This window comes from Lactuca saligna, chromosome 3 (genome assembly GCF_052625555.1).
Source record: "Lactuca saligna cultivar CGN05327 chromosome 3, ASM5262555v1, whole genome shotgun sequence".
NCBI classification, from domain to species: Eukaryota; Viridiplantae; Streptophyta; class Magnoliopsida; order Asterales; family Asteraceae; genus Lactuca; species Lactuca saligna.
Genome location: NC_136419.1, coordinates 90,582,586 through 90,601,915, shown reverse-complemented (window position 1 = coordinate 90,601,915; position 19,330 = coordinate 90,582,586). Strand labels below are relative to the sequence as shown.

The 19,330-nt window shown below is 34.2% G+C and overlaps 1 protein-coding gene across 1 annotated transcript; it reads left to right on the top strand.

The window, feature by feature from the left end:
• The first annotated feature begins 7,557 nt into the window (after window positions 1–7,557).
• Window positions 7,558–9,275, top strand: LOC145036998 (ADP-ribosylation factor-like protein 8a). The gene is made up of 6 exons (XM_078985538.1): window positions 7,558–7,753; window positions 8,273–8,354; window positions 8,463–8,495; window positions 8,594–8,715; window positions 8,793–8,954; window positions 9,042–9,275. The coding sequence occupies exons 1-6, from the start codon at window positions 7,716–7,718 to the stop codon at window positions 9,157–9,159; spliced, it is 555 nt and encodes a 184-aa protein (XP_078841664.1). The 5' UTR covers window positions 7,558–7,715; the 3' UTR covers window positions 9,160–9,275.
• Window positions 9,276–19,330: the final 10,055 nt, after the last annotated feature.

Sequence of the window (19,330 nt, the reverse complement as noted above, 5' to 3'; positions counted from 1 at the left end):
TATATATATATAATATTAAGAACGTTTCCTTAGATTGTAACTAAATTAATATAATATGTATTGTATTATGTCCAATAATCGATATTCTTATTCATGATATCTTCATTTGACCAGATTCTTTGTTGTTTCAGATTCTACATACTTAATTAGCAAAACTTGAAGATTGCACATTCCTAAGTGATTGTTAAACCATATATTTCATCTCCTACAGACGACTTAGAAGACTTATGATTATTCTCCTACAAACAATTTTGTTCTTTCTTTAATTCTTTAGTTACATGTAAGATTATAGAAACTTAATTTCAATGTTGGTATCGATATTTTGTAAGAATTCATAAAGTAATATGTCGGGGATGATAATATTGTTCAACTGTTAAAAATAGTAATATTTATAAGTCAATTACTTTTTTAATAATAAAAAATTTAATTTAAAGACAATGTTATTAATTTTTAAATACTTTAATTATAATTAAATTAAGTACTAGATATATATATATATATATATATATATATATATATATATATATATATATATATATATATATATATATATCAATGTTGTAAAATCGCTCGACGTTATCTAGTCGGTGGATTGGGGTTAATGGATTAATCAACTAGACGGAGATTAATCGAATAATTAATTGGGGACCATTAATTGCTAATTTGTTAAATTTTTTAAAATTAAATACGACTAGTATCATATAAAAATTCGTAAAACCACTAACATCATAACAAAATTGGTTAATATGATTAATATAACACTAATCATACCTGAAATAGTTTCTATTGAAATATAACTTCTTCAAAATGTTAAAATTTCATTTGGATCTACTGACTTATTGTGTATGCATGAATTAATCGTTAGACGCCCTCTAATCGGTCGAGTACCACCTAGGGATTAATCGGAGATTAATTGAGACCTAATCGAGATTTTTGTAACACTGATATATATATATATATATATATATATATATATATATATATATATATATATATATATATATATATATATATATATATATATATATATATGAAAGTTTACAAAATATCGACGTAACTCTGAAAAAAGGTTTTTTATTTTTATATTTATTTTTTTTACACCAATATGACAACATCGGGAATATATTTGACAAATTTAGAAAAACTTATGAAAACATTGAAATGATTTCAAAGTAAAAAGTAAAAGGTTACATCTCAATCTAATAACTCAACCGATTTGTTTTAGAATGTAAATAATCTAAGTGATTAACTTACAATAAACATGATTTATTTTATTTTATTTTATGGTTAATATTAATAAATCACCGGTTTAACAATTTTTAGCATATATATATATTTTTTATTTGAAGATAAAAGTGTTTGATAAAAATAACTATATGATTTTGAAATATATAAAATTACAAAAATATAAAATATATCCCAAAAAGTTAATTGATGTAACTTTTTGATATAAGTTCTTTATAAAGAAAAGTAAGTTCGTTCTATTAAAGGAACTTTTCCATTAATTTAAGTTTTTTTTTTTTAAATAAAATATTTGTTGTATACAGAATACATATAAACTACTTTATGATATATCAAGATTCTAAAAAGTTCGTCATGGCTTCGTCATGGCGTGCCACAACTCCAAGGCTTACACCTGTCGCCAAACTTTGTCAAAACGTCGTCTTAACTCATATATGTGTATAAAAATGAATAATAGTTGAAAATACATATAAAAATATTAATTGTATAGAAAATTGCCGCCTTAAGTCACGTCTTACAAACGACATGACTTGTCAAGGCTCGGAAAAGCTTGAGGTTTGACATTGCCGTCAAGTCACGTCTTACGTTATTTAAAACCTTGTGATATACCTTATTTTTAACTTATTGCAATAAAGGGGGTGTTTTGGATTGCGTCTGCCACTGGGGTGCAACAAGGTGACCCCTTGGGCCCTCTTCTTTTTGCCCTTGTTTTGCACCCGCTTATGCACAAGATTAGAGACAATTGTAAGCTCATTCTCCATGCTTGGTACCTAGATGATGGGACTGTCATTGGGGATTCAGAGGAGGTGGCTAGAGTGTTGAACATAATTCGGTTGTATGGTCCAGGTTTGGGTCTCGAGTTGAACATCAAGAAAACAGAGATTTTTTGGCCCTCATGTGATGGTAGGAAGCTTCGGGCTTATTTATTCCCTACGGAGATAGGGAGACCTTCTTTGGGGGTGAAACTCCTTGAGGGGGGGGGGGGGGCTGTTAGCAGAGACGTCGGGTTTATTAGCGGGCTGCCCATGAAAAGAGCGGTCAATGCTGTTGATTTGATGGGCCTTCTTCCACAACTATGTGACCCACAGAGTGAGCTCCTTTTGCTTCGATCATGTATGTGCATTGCAAACTTTTCTTTGGTTTAAGAACATGTCAGCCGGTACATATAGAAGAGGCAGCGTTATTCTTTGACAAGGGATTACGAAAGTCTATCGAGGATATGATGGTATGTGGAGGCCCCTTCTTTGGAGACATTCAGTGGCGCTTGTCATCCTTACCTATTCGTTTTGGTGGTTTGGGTTTGTACTCGGCCTACGAGGTTTCCTCCTACGCATTTGTAGCCTCGAGGGCCCAATCTTGGGCCTCCTACGCATTTGTAGCCTCGAGGGCCCAATCTTGGGCATTACAAGACCACATCTTACGTGACAGTGGCATATGTGGTATGGACTCAGATTATCTATGTGCTATGACTCGTCTCCGTGATACGATTCCGGGATTTGGCAGTAGCGGTTTCACTAATAAGGACACCGCCCCCTAAATCCCAAAAAGTTTTGGCGTGTGCCCTTTTTAGCAAAATCGTCCAAGATATGGAAGTCAACTTCGAGATGACTGATAGATAGAAAGCAGTCTTTGAGTGTCTGCGGGCGCCTCATGCTCAAGATTTTCTGCTACCTATCCCTATTGATGGTCTTGGCCAGCATATGTCTCCTGTGAAGTACCGAACTATCCTTCGTTATCGCCTCATGATTCCCATATTCCCAATTGACGAGATATGCCCAGTTTGTCGCAAGGCATGTTTGGATACCTTTGGGGAACACGCGGTTCATTGTAGAGAGCTCCCTGGTTTCAAGTATAGACATGATGTGGTTCGGGATGTTCTCTTTGATGCTTGTCGGCGTGCTGGTATATCTGTGAAGAAAGAAGCGCCAATGAACTTTTTGACGGACCCGCAGGATGGCAAGTCCACACTTAGACCGGCTGACATTTTGGTCTTTGGATGATAGGAGGGAAGCATGCGTGCGTGGATCTTACTGGTGTATCTCCTCTCGTTGGTTTGGGGAGCGGAGGTTTCGCAGCTGGGCATGCCGCTTTGAAAGCCGCTGCGTGCAAAGTGGTAAAGCACGACAATGCATGTAGAGAAAATCAACATGTGTTTGTTCCTTTTGCATTCGATACATTTGGTTTTCTCGCACTAGAGGTGGAGCTCCTCAACAGAGTCCAACGGGTCATGCATTCTAATGTCATATCTCCTAGATCCACAAATGTTGTTTTCAAAAGAATAGGTTTTGCCATCCAAAAAGTGCTAGCGGCGCAGCTTGTTGCCCGTTTGCCTTGAATCGATATGTATTGATATTAAAGATAATTAGATTGTTATCATAATCATTAATCTATTTTATAAGTCAAAAAATATTTGACAAACTCAAAAGCACTTTTCAAAATAGCTTTTCCAAAAACTAATAACTCAAAAAAAATGTTTAGCAAACTCGTTTGGTTAAACCATTTAATTAATTTATAGACTATTTTGGTTATAAATTATTTAATATATTTTATTAATAATATTAAGATACATATACTTATTTTAGGCTAATATCATTTATGCAATTTTACATCTATTATCTAGCTTACTGCTGATTTTCTTGTTTTATTAAAGTCTGTGTGGCGGTTCACTGCATTCTTGATTCTAGAGCATTTTTGAACAAGTCAAAGGTTGTTTATCTTAAACATGATGGGTACATGATACATATTGGAACCTTATTGTCTAATATACCTTTGTTGTTGTTGGTGGTTGTGTAGTCATGCTCATTTTTGGATGATTGAAGATTGTTCAAGCGTTAAAGACAATTTTCAATTGACATATTCAACTAGTTTGCTTCAATGCAACCATTTTACCCTTGATGGTGTTTTTAGCATTTTGTTACATTTGTTTTTGTTTCTTTTGTGGTGCATATGGCAGAATTCTTATTCGAAATGATGTTGTTCGATGCTCGTCATTTCTTATGAATTCCTTACGTTTGCTACCATTGGGAGTTATGTTGCTTTGTGGCTCTTTTGCTATTAGGTCATGTTTTTGGTTTCCCTGGTTGTTGTTCTTTTTGGAGGGTTAATCAGCTGCTTGCTTACTTGTATTTTATTTATTTATTTGTTTATTATTATTTTTCTTTGTGTAGTTCCCTTTTAGTGTTGTCTCAATTGCTTTAGAGCCCTTGCTCCTTTACTTGATGCTTTTATATGGGAATATGACTTATCAAGGTAATTAACTTTTCGGTATGTTCACATCTGGGTAACTATCTTTTTTTTGTACATATGTAGGTAACAAACTTTTTGGAAGTGTTCACATATGACCATTATGACCTGCTATAGCAGGTTAAATCCTAGATGTGAACTCTCTCAACAAGTTTGTTACCTAGATGTGTACAAAAAAATAGTTACCCAAATATGAACAAAATGAAAATTAAAAATTAAATTACATGAATGGTCCCTGTGGTTTGGGGGAATTTGTGGTTTTGGTCCCTAATTTATTTTTTTAACTTAAATGGTCTCTACTATTTATTTTTGTTGCGCGTTTGGTCACCGTCTTACCTAAAAATACTATTGTGCCCTTATTAATTTATTTTTTTAATTAATTTTCTTATCTATGTATTTATTTTATACATATTTAAAAAAATTAATAGACCATACATATTTGTATCTCCTCGGATGATCTCTACTGTTTATTTTTAATTAATTAATTTTTTTTAACTTGGATGATTCTTACTGTTTATTTTTGTTACGCGTTTGGTCTCTGTCTTATCTAAAAATACTATTTTTCTCTTATTAATTTTTTAAATTAATTTTCTTATTTTTGTATTTATTTTTTATAAAACCTGAAATCACATTTGAGAAATTTAATATGAGTCTTACCATTAATCATCTCATCTCTGATCCTCCCCATCTTCTATTTCTTTTCCATCTTTAGTAACATCAACGTCTTCACCGTCCTTCTTTTTTTGGTACTTCAACTCTGGAGAACCAACACCATAACCTACTGTCTCTTCATATTTAGTGGGTTGTGGTGTTGTTTTGACGGAGTTGAAGGACCGAAAAAAGAAGTGATGATGAAGACATCGATATCACTAAAGATGAAAAATAAATAGAAGTTGAGAATGATGAAAGATGGGATGGTGAGGAGATACAGATATGTGAGGTCTACTAATTTTTCTTAAACATATAAAGCATAAGTACATAAACAAGAAAATTAATTAAAAAAATTAATAAGGGCACAATAGTCTTTTTAGGTAAGACAGAGACCAAGTTCGTAACAAAATTAAATAGTATGGACCATCCGAGTTAAAAAATTAAATTAATTAAAAAATAAATAGTAGGGATCATCCGAGGAGATACAAATATGTGTGGTATATTAATTTTTATAAATATGTAAAAAATAAACATAGATAAGAAAATTAATTAAAAAAAATAAATTAATAAGATCACAATAGTATTTTTAGGTAAGATGGGGACCAAACGCGCAACAAAAATAAACAATAAGAACCATTTAAGTTTAAAAAAATAACTTAGAGACCAAAACCACAAATTCCCCCAAACTATAGGGACCATTCATGTAATTTAATTTTTAGTTTTCGTTTTGTTCATATTTGGGTAACTATTTTTTTTGTACACATCTAGGTAACAAACTTGTTGAAAGCGTTTATATTTAGGATTTAACCTGCTATAACAAGTCATAACGGCCATATGTGAACACTCCCAAAAAGGTTTGTTACCTACATATGTACAAAAAAAAGTTAGTTACCCAGATGTAAACATACCGAAAAGTTAATTACCTTGATAAGTCATATTCCCCTTTTATATAGGCTATTTTGGTTGTATGTTCTCTTATTTTGTTGTACCTTTGCTAGCTTCCCAATAGTGTTTTTTTTTTTTTTTTTAATTTAGTTGCCGTTCAAAAAATTTGTTATCTAAATATATGAAATATTTTTAAAGCATGTTATTATTTTATTAGCTATTTTATCAACCATAAACTAATTTTACAATCAAACTAATTTTCAAATAAAAACTAGTTTTTCAATTAAAAATTAGCTTTTCAATTGTTTTTAGAGAAAATGACAAAAATAGTCATTTACACTAATTACATTACAAAAATAGCTAAAAGAAAAACCGAAGTTGCAAAAATAACCATGAATTTCGCAGATGGAATAGTCCCATCTGTGAAATGGGTTTTCCATCTGTGAATGTACAAACAGCTAAAGCACAACTGTGCTTTAGCTGCTTCTACATTCGCAGGTGGTTTATTATTATTTTTTTTTATTTTTTTCTCTCTATATATATTGAAATTGTAGGGTAAATTCGCAGATGGAATAGCTCCATGTGCGATTTACTCTGATTCCATCTGTGAAATTGTGGTTTTATTTTTAATTTTTTTTTAGTTTGACTATGAAATCAATTGGTTTATAGCTCGGTTATATCTAAACGTACATCACCAACATCAATATAATGCCCGTAAACATGTTTTTTTTTTTTTTCATTTTTTTGATTTGAATTTTTTTCTTTTTTGTTTTATCTACTACACGCCTATTCATAACTTTAACTTCTTATTCAGCAATATTATTTCGTAGTCAAACCAATTGATTTCATAGTCAAACTAAAAAAAAATTAAAAAAATTAAAAATAAACCGCAATTTCACAGATGGAATCAGAGTTAATCGCAGATGGGGCTATTCCATCTACGAATTTACCCTACAATTTCAATATATATAGAGAAAAAAAATAAAAAAATAAAATAAACCACCTGTGAATGTACAAGCAACTAAAGCACAGTTGTGCTTTAGCTGCTTGTACATTCGCAGATGGAAAGCCCATTTTACAGATAAGACTATTCCATCTGCAAAATTTATGGTTATTTTTGCAACTTCAGTTTTTTTTTTTGATTATTTTTATAATCTAATTAGTGTAAATAACTATTTTTATCATTTTCTCTTGTTTTTGACATTGTTAATATAAAATTTTAAAATTTATTCAAATTGTCGTTTTAAGAAAAACATTAGAGACATGAAAAATCTTTGAAGATAGACAGCGAATCACATTCCATGTTCTATCGTTAACCGGTATCTACAGTACACCACAAAACAGCTAAAACCGCAAACTCATCCAACCACCTTCAAAAGCCAGCGTGGAATGCACGTACAAATATCACAAACCACTCCAAGTTCATCGTGTACCACACGCGCTATAAATACGCGTGAGTGAAAATGATTATCTTTTAATTGGTCCACGTTGCACTCGCACAGCAAAATTGAGCTGCCAATCAACCGTCAGTTTCTCGAATTCCCAATTTGTCTTTTTTAGGGTAATCATTCATTCAATTCTGTGTACAACAATCGAGAAGTCAAAATCAATTTTGACCAGAAAAGAGAGGCAGAGAGAGTGATCGATCTTTTGGTTCAATCGATCTCTTTCTCTTGTAGTCTCTCACAGTCGCTATGGGTTTATGGGAAGCTTTTCTCAATTGGCTTCGAAGGTAATCATGTTTTCCTTTTCTCTCGATTAGTTCGTGTTTGAATTCGAATTCGAATGTTCGCCTTTTTCAGCTCTTTATCTGTTTGTTTGGTTTTGCTTTCTATTAGGGTTTTCGATTTCTTTATCATTTTATCTTCGAATTCATATGTATGTTCGATCTGCTTCGTGTTTCTTAATGGAATGTGGGATTTATGTGTTCAATTGTAGTCCCTGATTTTTCCGTTGTTACGAATTCATTGAATCTGTTTGTGTTCTTATTAGTGTATACTGTTTCACTTCAGCTTCAGTTCTTTAGTTCAATTCAATCAATTCGTCAATCAATCAGTCAATTGAATCTCCAATTTTGATTATTCATGGAGCCTCATATCTTCTCCTCCTCAATCTTCTAACCAAATCAACAGATTAGATACTATAACCTATTAACCAATAATCACTTCATTCATGTGTAATGCATATTTTTTTCTATACAATTGAAAAAAAAACTACTTATATCTTAATTACTTAATATTATAATTTACAGCCTCTTTTTCAAGCAAGAAATGGAGCTCTCTTTAATAGGCCTCCAAAACGCTGGAAAAACTTCACTTGTTAACGTTGTCGCCGTAAGTAAATTAAATCAAACCATTTATATATTTTCGCTAATTATATTAAATCATAATTCAAATAAAAAAAAAAAAAAAATCTCATTCTCTTACATCCTTTTCTTGCAGACTGGTGGATATAGTGAAGATATGATCCCAACAGTAATTCCTTTTTTTTTTAAGACTTCATTTCTACATTTATCTAAACACACATTTTAAATCCTAAATAACATTTTAATTTTTTTAATTTTTTTTTTCAGGTGGGATTTAATATGCGAAAAGTAACTAAAGGAAATGTAACAATCAAACTATGGGATCTTGGTGGACAACCTAGATTTCGTAGTATGTGGGAGAGATATTGTCGTGCAGTTTCTGCCATTGTGTAATTAATTCCTCAATCTTTTTTTTTTTTTTTTTTAATTATCCAAAAATAAAAAAAGTGACACGTGGCATATGTAGGTATGTTGTTGATGCAGCGGATCCTGATAACTTGAACATATCAAAGAGCGAACTTCATGATTTATTAAGCAAGTCGTCATTAAATGGAATCCCTTTGCTTGTGTTGGGAAACAAGATTGATAAAGATGGTGCTTTATCTAAGCAAGCTTTGACTGATCAAATGTAAGAATTAAGAATATTATTTATTTATTTATTTATTTATTTGTTTGTTTGTTTGTTTCATAAATTATTGTGAATGGATTGATGCAGGGATTTGAAGTCTATTACGGATAGAGAAGTATGTTGTTATATGATTTCGTGCAAGAATTCGACAAACATTGATTCGGTTATTGATTGGCTAATCAAGCATTCCAAATCCAAAACTTAAAAGTTTTATGAGTAATAAAAATATTTATTGTTTTTTGTTTCATGTTGTTGAGTTGGAGTTTGATAATCTTGATATGAAAAACAAATGGAAATTTCGAGTTCTTGTGTGTTGTATGATTTAGGTAATTGTTTTGTGAAAGTTTTATGTTGATTAATGTATAGATAATAGGAGCTTGTTAAATTTGTGGGATATGCTTTCGTGGATCCCTGTATTTTAGGGGTGTTTTGATTGGATGGATTGGAATGGTAAATGAATGGAATGAAATGATGATCGGATGGATTGGAATGGTAAATGAATGGAATGAAATGATTAAGGTAATCGCAAGAAACAAGGAAATGAAATGAGTTTTTAGTTATTACATTGACAAATTACAATAAAATCAATATGTTACCATAAAATTTCTATTTCAGACCGATTTTTTTTTTTTTTTTTTTTTGTCAATTATGTCACTATATTTACAATTTTATGCAATATCAACGAAATGATTAGTTCTCTCTGTTTTTCCAATAAACACTTTTCTCAAATTGTAATGAAGTCAGTAAGATTACTAAAATTTAATTTTGACATCGAGTTTCAAATTGCAAGAAAGTTAATAAATTACTACAAAATATTGATTTTTCTTCTTAATTATGTGGGTATATTTACAATTTTGATGCAATGCCAACCAATTGACCGATTCGGGAGATATTATTGTGGTTTAGAAGTTCGCTTTGTACAACAACTAAATAAAGGTTGATCAAATGGTTCAAACTCACTTACAAGTCAACAAAAGAGGCATAATCACCATTTTAGGAGATGTTATTGTGGTTTACAAGTTCGATTTGTACAAGTAAATGAAGACCCCTACAAGGTCGATGTAAGACCCCTTCAAGATCGATTTGTACAATAAATAAATGAATACCCCTAAAGGAAGCTTTATTTGTACAACAAATAAATGTAGACCCCAATAAATGAAGATCCCTACAAACTCGCTTCTAAACAAATTGACTGATTACCATGAATCTAGCAGTTTGTGCATCTCTTGGACTTTTGTGAGTATAAAGCTTTAAGCTTTCATTTTTCATTTGTTAGATCTTACTTAATGTCCATCTTGTGCACTTTTGGACCCATTTTGGAGGTGAGATTGGACTTATCATGACACCAGCTCCATTTGGTCACTTAGGATTGATGTTTGAAACTTTTAAACCTGTAAAGTTTGGACCTTTAACCCTTTCTTCAAGTAATGCAAGTCTTGTTGTTTAGGGTTTAGTTGGTCACTTAGGCTTGTTGTTTGAAACTTTTAAACTCATAAAGTTTGGACCTTTATCCTTTCCTTCAAGTCATGCAAGTGTTGGAGGTGTTTTTAGGTCTTTTGGAGTATAAAAGTCTAGATCTTGATTGATATGGTATGTCTTAATGGATAAAGTTGGAAACTTTATCCATTTAGACCTTCTTAGAGTTCAGATATAGAATATGGTTGGTGACTTAATGTATTAAGTCAAAAACCTATGTGAAATTGGCTTGAGCGCAACGCTTTTCTTGGTCATGATGCATTTTTAGGGTTTTCTCAACGCGTCTGTTTTAAGCCATTGAAATCGATAGTTTTATCCTTTCGTAGGAGTAGGGCACCCAGAAGAAGTGTGGCGCACTTTTTGACCAAAATGTTGACATTTTGACCTTTTTACCAAGTTTGACTTTGGGTCAAAGTTTAGGGTTGAGGTTCAGGCATGGAGTTTGACTTTTGATTACATGTTAAGTGTTTGTTGTTCCAACTTTCTCGTTTCTGCTACCTGTGGAGATTGTCTGATAGTCAATGAAGTGAGTTTTTCCCTATACTATATGTGACGTCCCAAAAACTCTAAGCAAAATTTCTATCTTTAAATCAACCAAAACCACAAACCATTCATTTCAAAACCATCAAAGTTTGTTAATATAGAAAATAGTTATCATACTACAATCATAATCATAAAAATGCAGAAAACTGGTGGATGGTGTGCGATCATAACGAGCCCTTCCCTTTCAAACCAGAAATACCTAAAAAAACATTTTAAACATAAACCAAAAGCATAAAGCTTAGTGAGTTCCCAAAAATACCACATATCTTATATACATCGCCATGAGCTACCTCCATTGTTACATCCCGTTTAAAATATGATAATTAAATAATAACTAGCTGGGAGATGGTTTCGAGAACCCAAATGACAAGACTTGAATCTCCAGGGGTTAAAGTGTAATTTTGAACTTAATATGCAAGGATTTATGGAAGTAGGGACTAAAGAGTAAATTATGTACCTAAGTTGAAAATAAATTGTCAAGGAGGGGCCATTTGGTAAAATATTAGATCAAAGTTGAAGGGATTTTAAGGAATCAGTGTTTAAATGGTAAATATTGGACTTTGTTTGAAGAGATTGGAATGGGAGGGACCAATTCTGCCATTTTTGTTATAAGTATGCATAGAGACGAGATTTAATATCCGATGCCCCCATGTTACCATAACCCTAATCTCTTTTTTAGTTGCCAACCTTATGCCTCCCATCTTCTAGTCGCCATCCTCACATCCTCGTCTTTTATTTCCGGTGTCACCGCCTCCTAGCCTTGCTAGAACCACCGAACATTGCCACTTTCGTAGACCAGTCAAAGTCGTGAGCCACCAGAAATGTTCCCCCGATGAGTGCCGACGAACCCGAGACGCGCTGAGAACGATGCTGGTTTTGGGAAGGGCCGATCGAAGTGCTCCAGTTGGGTCTCAGCGTTGTAACCGCTGCCATGCGACTGTTTCATCATGGGTGCAGCCGCCAGCTTCGTTTCTTCGATCATCGGATACCACCGCTCCACCGCCGACATCAAAGATGAGGACCACTGTGCGCTCACTCCGTTGAAGGTGAGGGTTGTTTCTGGACATCGGGGTTGTAGGCGTGTGGATGAACACGATGTACCACTGCTGCCGTCTCTCCGGGGGTTCTTCCGCCACCAAACGCCATAGGTGGGTGGCTTTGTTGCTTTTTCGGGCAAAGGGTGTAGTGTCTGTTTATTGTAGTGTGTGTGTGTGTGGTTGTATTTCTTTTGTTAGAGTGTTTTTTTCTAGCCGAAAAATCAAGATCAACCGCCACCACCACCGTAAGGTGGTGGCTGCCGCCACGTGTCACCGTCGGCCACCACTAGGGTGGTTGTGTGTGTATTTATGATAGTTAGTGTGCGTGCGTTTAGTTTGGATTAAAGCATTGTAATTGTAATTAGAAAAAAGAATAATGAAAAGAATCAAACCACCACCGTGAGCCGCTATTGACCACCACTACCCGAGGTGGTAGTGGGTGGTACCCCACTAGCAAAACCCTAATTGACCTAATGAAACCCTAATGGGCTTAAAGATTCAATTTTGGGCCTATTGGACCATGATTGGATGGGCAACCCTAATTAGGGTTTAGAAAACCCTAATATTGGATTATGGACATTGGACTTATTGGGATCCACATTTGGGCCATTGGAATTGGACTATGTATTAAGCCCGATTAGACCATATGATGTATCTAGTAGATTAGTGTACCTAATGGATTAAGTCCTTAATGGGTTAAGTGAGAAACACTTAACCCTAATTGTCATTTTATGTGAAACCCTAATTTCACTTGGGCCTTAAGTTGGGCCTTTATTTTGGGTTTTGGTGATTGGGCCAATAATGGGCCATTCAAGAACAATCATATGGACTAGAATAATTTAATGGGCTTAAAGGTAAGGTCCTTGTAAGGATTTTGGGCCCAATTTGTAAAATTGGGCCATAGGTGGGTCGTGGTTGGGCCTTGGTTCATTATTAGACTTTTGGACCTTTGGATTGGGTCTTGGGCTTGAATCAAGCTAAGATAGGGTAAAGCAGTCTTTACTCCAAGCATAGACTTATGGGTATATGTGATGGAACCCAATTATTAATTGGGTGTTATTTTGATATTGAAAAATTCGGGAATTTACCATCTAGCAGCTAGGGTTTTGTCAGTAGGACTTCAGCAATGTGAGGTGAGTTTTCCTCCAGTAGGAATGGGTCTAAGGCACCAATGTCGGTCGATTTATGTAGTAGCAGTATGCCGGGGTAAGCCCGATGTCGGGGTTAGCCCGATGCAGTTTATAGGTTTTCGGGCTTCGGTCCGATGTCGGGGCAGTACCGAGAAGTAGTTATGTATGCTTGATGTCTTTGTAATTCATGCATGTTTATGTTATGTGTTATATGTTCCGGACTTTGGTCCGATGTCGGGCAAGCCCGATGCAGTATATGTGATCATGTTATATGTTTATGTTTATGTTATGTTTAGTTTATACCGGACTTCGGTCCGATGTCGGGCGGGGCCCAATGCAGGGGGCAAGGTCCAGTATGTGTTATATGTGTTATTGTATGGTATGTGGTAGTTTGGGGGAGCTCACTAAGCTTCATGCTTATAGTTTTTAGTTTTGGTTTCAGGTACTTCCAGTACCAAGGGGAAGAGCTCGGGGTGATCGCATGGCACACACCACATTATTTCAGCCTGGGATTATTTGAGACTTTGATATTTTATCATTTGTTTTGCTACAACATTTTATATGATATTTGAGATACATGAAACTTGGTTTTCTTTTTGATTATGGATGGTTACGGTTTTTATAATGCTTTCCAAACGAAAATTTGGGACCGTATTTTTGAGATGTTTCATCCATGGTCTTGTATACTAGTGTCATAGTCTGGAGAAGGTCCTAAAACTCCCTCGCCGGCTGTTGAACCTCGATCACTGGCGCAAACTCAGCCCTGAATTTCATCACAAAATCCTCGCAAGATATCGTCTCAAAAACCTCGCCTCTTAAAGCATGGCCCACCTTCTTCCACCAATTGGGGGCTTTGTCTTTCAAAAAAACAAGATGCAAATCTGACCTTCGACCCCTCGGGGCAGAAGCCAGTTCGGAAGGGGTTCCCAAGGTCTACCAACCATCGTCAGCTAGCAGTGGGTCCTTCCTCCCAAAGAACTTAAGAGCCCCACATGCACGAAACTCTAGAAAAGTCAAACAGTGTGTACCCACCATAGCCATCATCTTAGTACGAAATACGACTAGACGCTCATCCAAAATCTCCACATGAATCTGATCCAGAATACCGCGAGTGATCTCTGGCAAAATGAACTCGCGCATCTGCTCATCCAAGGGTCCGGATCCAAAAGTCGAACCCGATCCCTCACCAGGACCTAAACCATATCGAGTGACCACCATACTGAAAAATAAACTATATAATCATCAGAAACACTCAAAGAATTTCCACACTTAACGATTTCCTTAGTATCCTCATGACTTTCCTTGTCTCGAGTATGGATCATGTGCTTTCATTAGTACAGAACCAATATTACCTTCTACACCTATTCACACTTTCCTCAAGAGCCCTCCCGATTCCCCTAAGTGTCTCCCTTACTGCCAATCATTTTCCCTTCCTGCTAAACAACACATCTGTAATACTAACATACTTCCAACATTCTCCTATGATTCCCTTCACACCACTCTCCGCCATCAGGTGCAGAAGAATCTCCCACTAATACCCACTAACTACCTTACAAATACAATTACATGCAATAGAAACTAAATAATTCTACGACTGAAAGGTCTTACACTACGATGGTAGGACTCAAACAAGAGTTGCGCAATAGACTTAAATCTAGCCTTCTAAAATTATCTAATTTATGTAACATGTAACCTAACATATTCGCTTGATAGATAATTAATACTAGTGGAGGCCCCTAAAAGCACAAAGTAGACAACATTTGAGCATCGAGTTTTAACTAGTGCACTACCTAATCAGACCACTCTATCATATCATCTTAAATACATACTAGCATGAAGTTCTAAAGACTCATACAATAGGAATACACAAGTATCACTCCTAGCATCCTATCATGCGTTCTGAGCAGATCCTTAGCCCTAATCTGGCATGTTTTTCACATATACACAAACTAGAACAAATAAACACATATGAGTATTTTGGGAAATACTTACTTGAGCTCAACCATTTGCACGCATTACACCCCTTCTTTTAAAAAAACTTTTTGGAAAAACTTTTTCTTTTTACTAATTCCTCAGTTTAAGTTCAGATACTCCCAGGGGTGTGTCTAAATCCCTCAAATCAAGGCTTTAATAGCAACTTTGAACATCCCAAAAGTTCTAAGTAAAAATTTTATCTTTAAATCAACCAAAACCATCACACATTCATTTCAAAACCATCAAAGTATGTCAATGTACAAAATAGTTATCAGAGTACAATCAAAATCATAAAATACAGAACATTGGTGGATGTTGTGCGATCATGCCGGACCCTTCCCCTTTGAACCAGAAGTACCTGAAAAAACATTTTAAACATAAACTGTAAGCATAAAGCTTAGTGAGTTCCCCAAAATACCACATACCATACATACATTGGGCTACCCCCATAGTCTTGCATACAAGTGTCACAGGCTACCCTCACGGTCTTTTCCTTGGAATGCCATAGGCTACCCCTAGGGTCTTACAACCAAATGTTGTGGGCTACCCCATGGTATTTCCTTAAAATGTCATGGCTACCCCCATGGTCGAATATCCAAGTGCCATGGGCTACCCCATGGTCTTTCATGCAATTATCATGGGCTATCCCCATAGTGTTTCATACAAATGTCATTGGCTACCCCCTAGATCTTACATGCAAGTATCATAAAGACAACTAGCATCATACATAGTATAGTGAGAAGATTCACCTTAATCCGATGATAAACAAATCACACAGTCGAGTTGCTACAACAAAGGCTCCTCACACTGAACATATCCAATACCAACCCTAATTATTAATTAGAGTAATAACCCATAATCAAAGGTCCATTTCATATTCTCCCTCACTAGGGTAAAAGTCCATTTTACCCATTCCAAGATGGACCTACCCAAACATGACCCAAGGCCTAAAAATGACCCAACTACACTTCTAGGAGTACGCCTTGCGTACTCCATCCTTATGCCCTACATACTAAGTGTCCGCAGAAAAAGATACAGGGCAAACCTGTTACACCTTGCATACTCAGAGGTTATGCCCTGCGTAATCCTGTGTTCTCCAAAACCACTTTTAAGCTCTTAATACCTAAAAACTAAACATCCAACTCACATATCTTAATCTTGGGAAGGTCTTAACTGATAAAGTCATCAATTGTAATATTTTTCATGGATTAATAGAGCCCAAGACCAAACCCTAGGTCCATAATAATCTTGAGTAACCTTAAAATCTTGCATTCATGATAAATGGAAACCAATACCTAATTTTTATGACACATGCTCCTTAGAAACAACATAAAGTGACAAACTTGAGCTCTGGGGTAGCTTTTACTCACAACAACCAAAACCAGGGGACCAAAAACTTACAAATCAAGGCTTTAACCTAGATCTAATCATAGAATCATAAAGTAAGAGCTTTATACCTCTAGAAGCTTGCAAAGGTGATGAAAGTTCAGGATCTTCAAGCTCTAAGCCCACCAATCCTCAATGATGAGCTTCTCATTCTTCCACAAGGCACCAAGAACACTCTAAAGGTCTAAAACAAACTTACAAGGATTGGGGTTTTGAAATAACCATTTGGGGAGAGTGGAGGGTGGTTATGAAGAGAACTCAAGGGACATAAGGTGTTTAAATAGGGGCTCCACCCTAAAAAACTAAGGTTTAGGTTCAGCTTGAGTGCGCCCTCCGTACTTCTTATGTACGCCCGACGTACTTCATGAGGTCTGTGTCCAAAATTAGTGACCTACGCCCAAGGTACACTCCATGTACGCTCAACATAAGGACTATGTATGCAAAGTTTATATATTTTGGGCAAAGAAGGGAAAATACCTGGAAAATGGATGTTACACTGTAGGACACAAGGTTTCGTTATGTGGTTGTTGTCTTTGTGACTCTTGCTGGTGCATGTATTATACATACATATATATATATATATATATATATATATATATATATATATATATATATATATATATATATATATATATATATATATATATATATATATATATATATATATATATATATATGGTTGAAATAGACATGTTGGGTTGAAACAAACCCATTGGCTGAAATAGGTCGTTGGGTTGAAGCATACCCATTGCTTTATGTGTGGTTGTATGTGGTATCTTGGGAAACTCAATAAGCTTTATGCTTACAGTTTAAATTTAAATGTTTCACGTACTTCTAGTAGCAAAGGGAAGAACCCGAATTGATTATATCGCATCCACTGGAGATTCTGAACTATCTTTTTTATATTATACTCGAATGATTATTGATATTACATTTTATAGCCCAATTATCTTTTGATGGATTGGATCGAATGGTTTTTATCTTATTTAAAAATGAATATTTTACTCTGTATTTTTTGGAAGTTACATGACACTTTTTATTATAATGTTTAATGTTTAATCCCATCATAGTATTTCTTCACAAATGGCATCTGAATGTCAATCTGGTGCTTTAAACTCATAAGATGCTATTATGGTTTATAACTTGATTTGTACAAAAAGTATATGAAGACCCATATAAGGTCAATCCAAGATATCCTTAGTGAGTTTAAACTACTAAATCGACATTGTAGGGGTCTTTATTTACTTATTGTACAAATGGAGCTTCTAAACCCCAATAACATTTCCTGAAAGGGTGACTATGTCATTTTCACTGATTTGTAAGTGAGTTTGAATATTGAACTGACATTCATTTTTATTTGTTGTACATATCGAACTTCTAAACCAGAATAACATCTCATGAATTGATTAATTAGCTGACATTGCAACAAAATTGTAAATGTAATTACATAATTGATAATATGGTGACTTTTTACAATTTGTAACTCAGTGTCGAAATCGAAATATTGATAAACTTAGTGGTTTTATTGCAATTTGGAAAAACGGTTACCGGAAAAACAGGAAGAACTAATCATTTGGTTAATATTGCCACAAAACTGTAAGCATAGTGACATAATGAAAAAAAATAACTCAGTATCAAAATCGGAATTTTATGATAAGATAGCGACTTTCTTGAAATTTACCCTTATTACATTGATAAGTTTGAGTTGGAATTTAAAAAATGAAAGGAATATTCATATGAACTTTTTTTCTATTTGTAAATAAAAAGTATTGCTTTAAACTATTGTATATATTAATATTAATTAATTATAATTATAAATAGATGATATGTGAGTAAATTAGGATTGTAGTTTTTGGTTTATACCTAAAAAGTTGTTATGGAAATTTTTTTCTTTGTTTTCTTTTCATATATTGAATTATTTTTATTTTTCCTATTATTGACCTACAAAAACCAGCTATTTAGTACGATGTTTTATTTGCTTATATGGACAACTATTCAATGAGTTGATATTTCTTTTGCTATATTAGATATCATCATATTGTCATTGTAGCCCAATAATATTTTGTATATTGGTTTAAATGGTTTCTTGTGATATTTTTGCCTTTAAATTGTACGAACTTGTGTTTTACCTATGAATTTCGTACCTTTACCCATTTGTGAAGCTTATATCGCCTTGTTAATTGCCACACCCCTGAACCGGAGAAACGACGGAAACATCCGGGGGTTGGGTGACTTCATCTTGTAATATCATCACAATGTATATAATTGAAACAAAGCAAGCATCATCAGCACACATACAATAATACAACAGTACTGAGTTTAGATCATTGTAATTGTCTACGAAAGTTACATCCTAAAAAAAAAAAAAAAAGGTTTATGACAGCAACAAAATGCAACAAAATCCACATGTTCTTGATATCCACCTGCTTAACGATTTCCTGAGTATACAAGTTATTTTGAAAACATCAACGTATATAATGTTGGTGAGTTCATAAGCATGTTGAATGTAAGTTTTTGTATTACTTTGTAAATGCTAGAAAATCCGATATTCTCTGTAAAACGGTTTGAGAGTTTTGTATCAAATCTTGTATTAAAGCACGTGTGTTTCTGTTTTGAAATTGTATAAAAAGAGTATTCTAGAAAATCCTATATATTCTGCTGTAAATAGAAGGTATTGTATAATTGTATGTTTTCCCATAAAATTCTGATATTTTCTGACTCTAAAAGTGTTGTGGTCTTAAAAACCGTAAGACCAGATTCCACTGTATGTATGTATGTATGTATGTATGTATGTTTTTGTATAATCAAAAGTGTATATGTATTTCGTAAA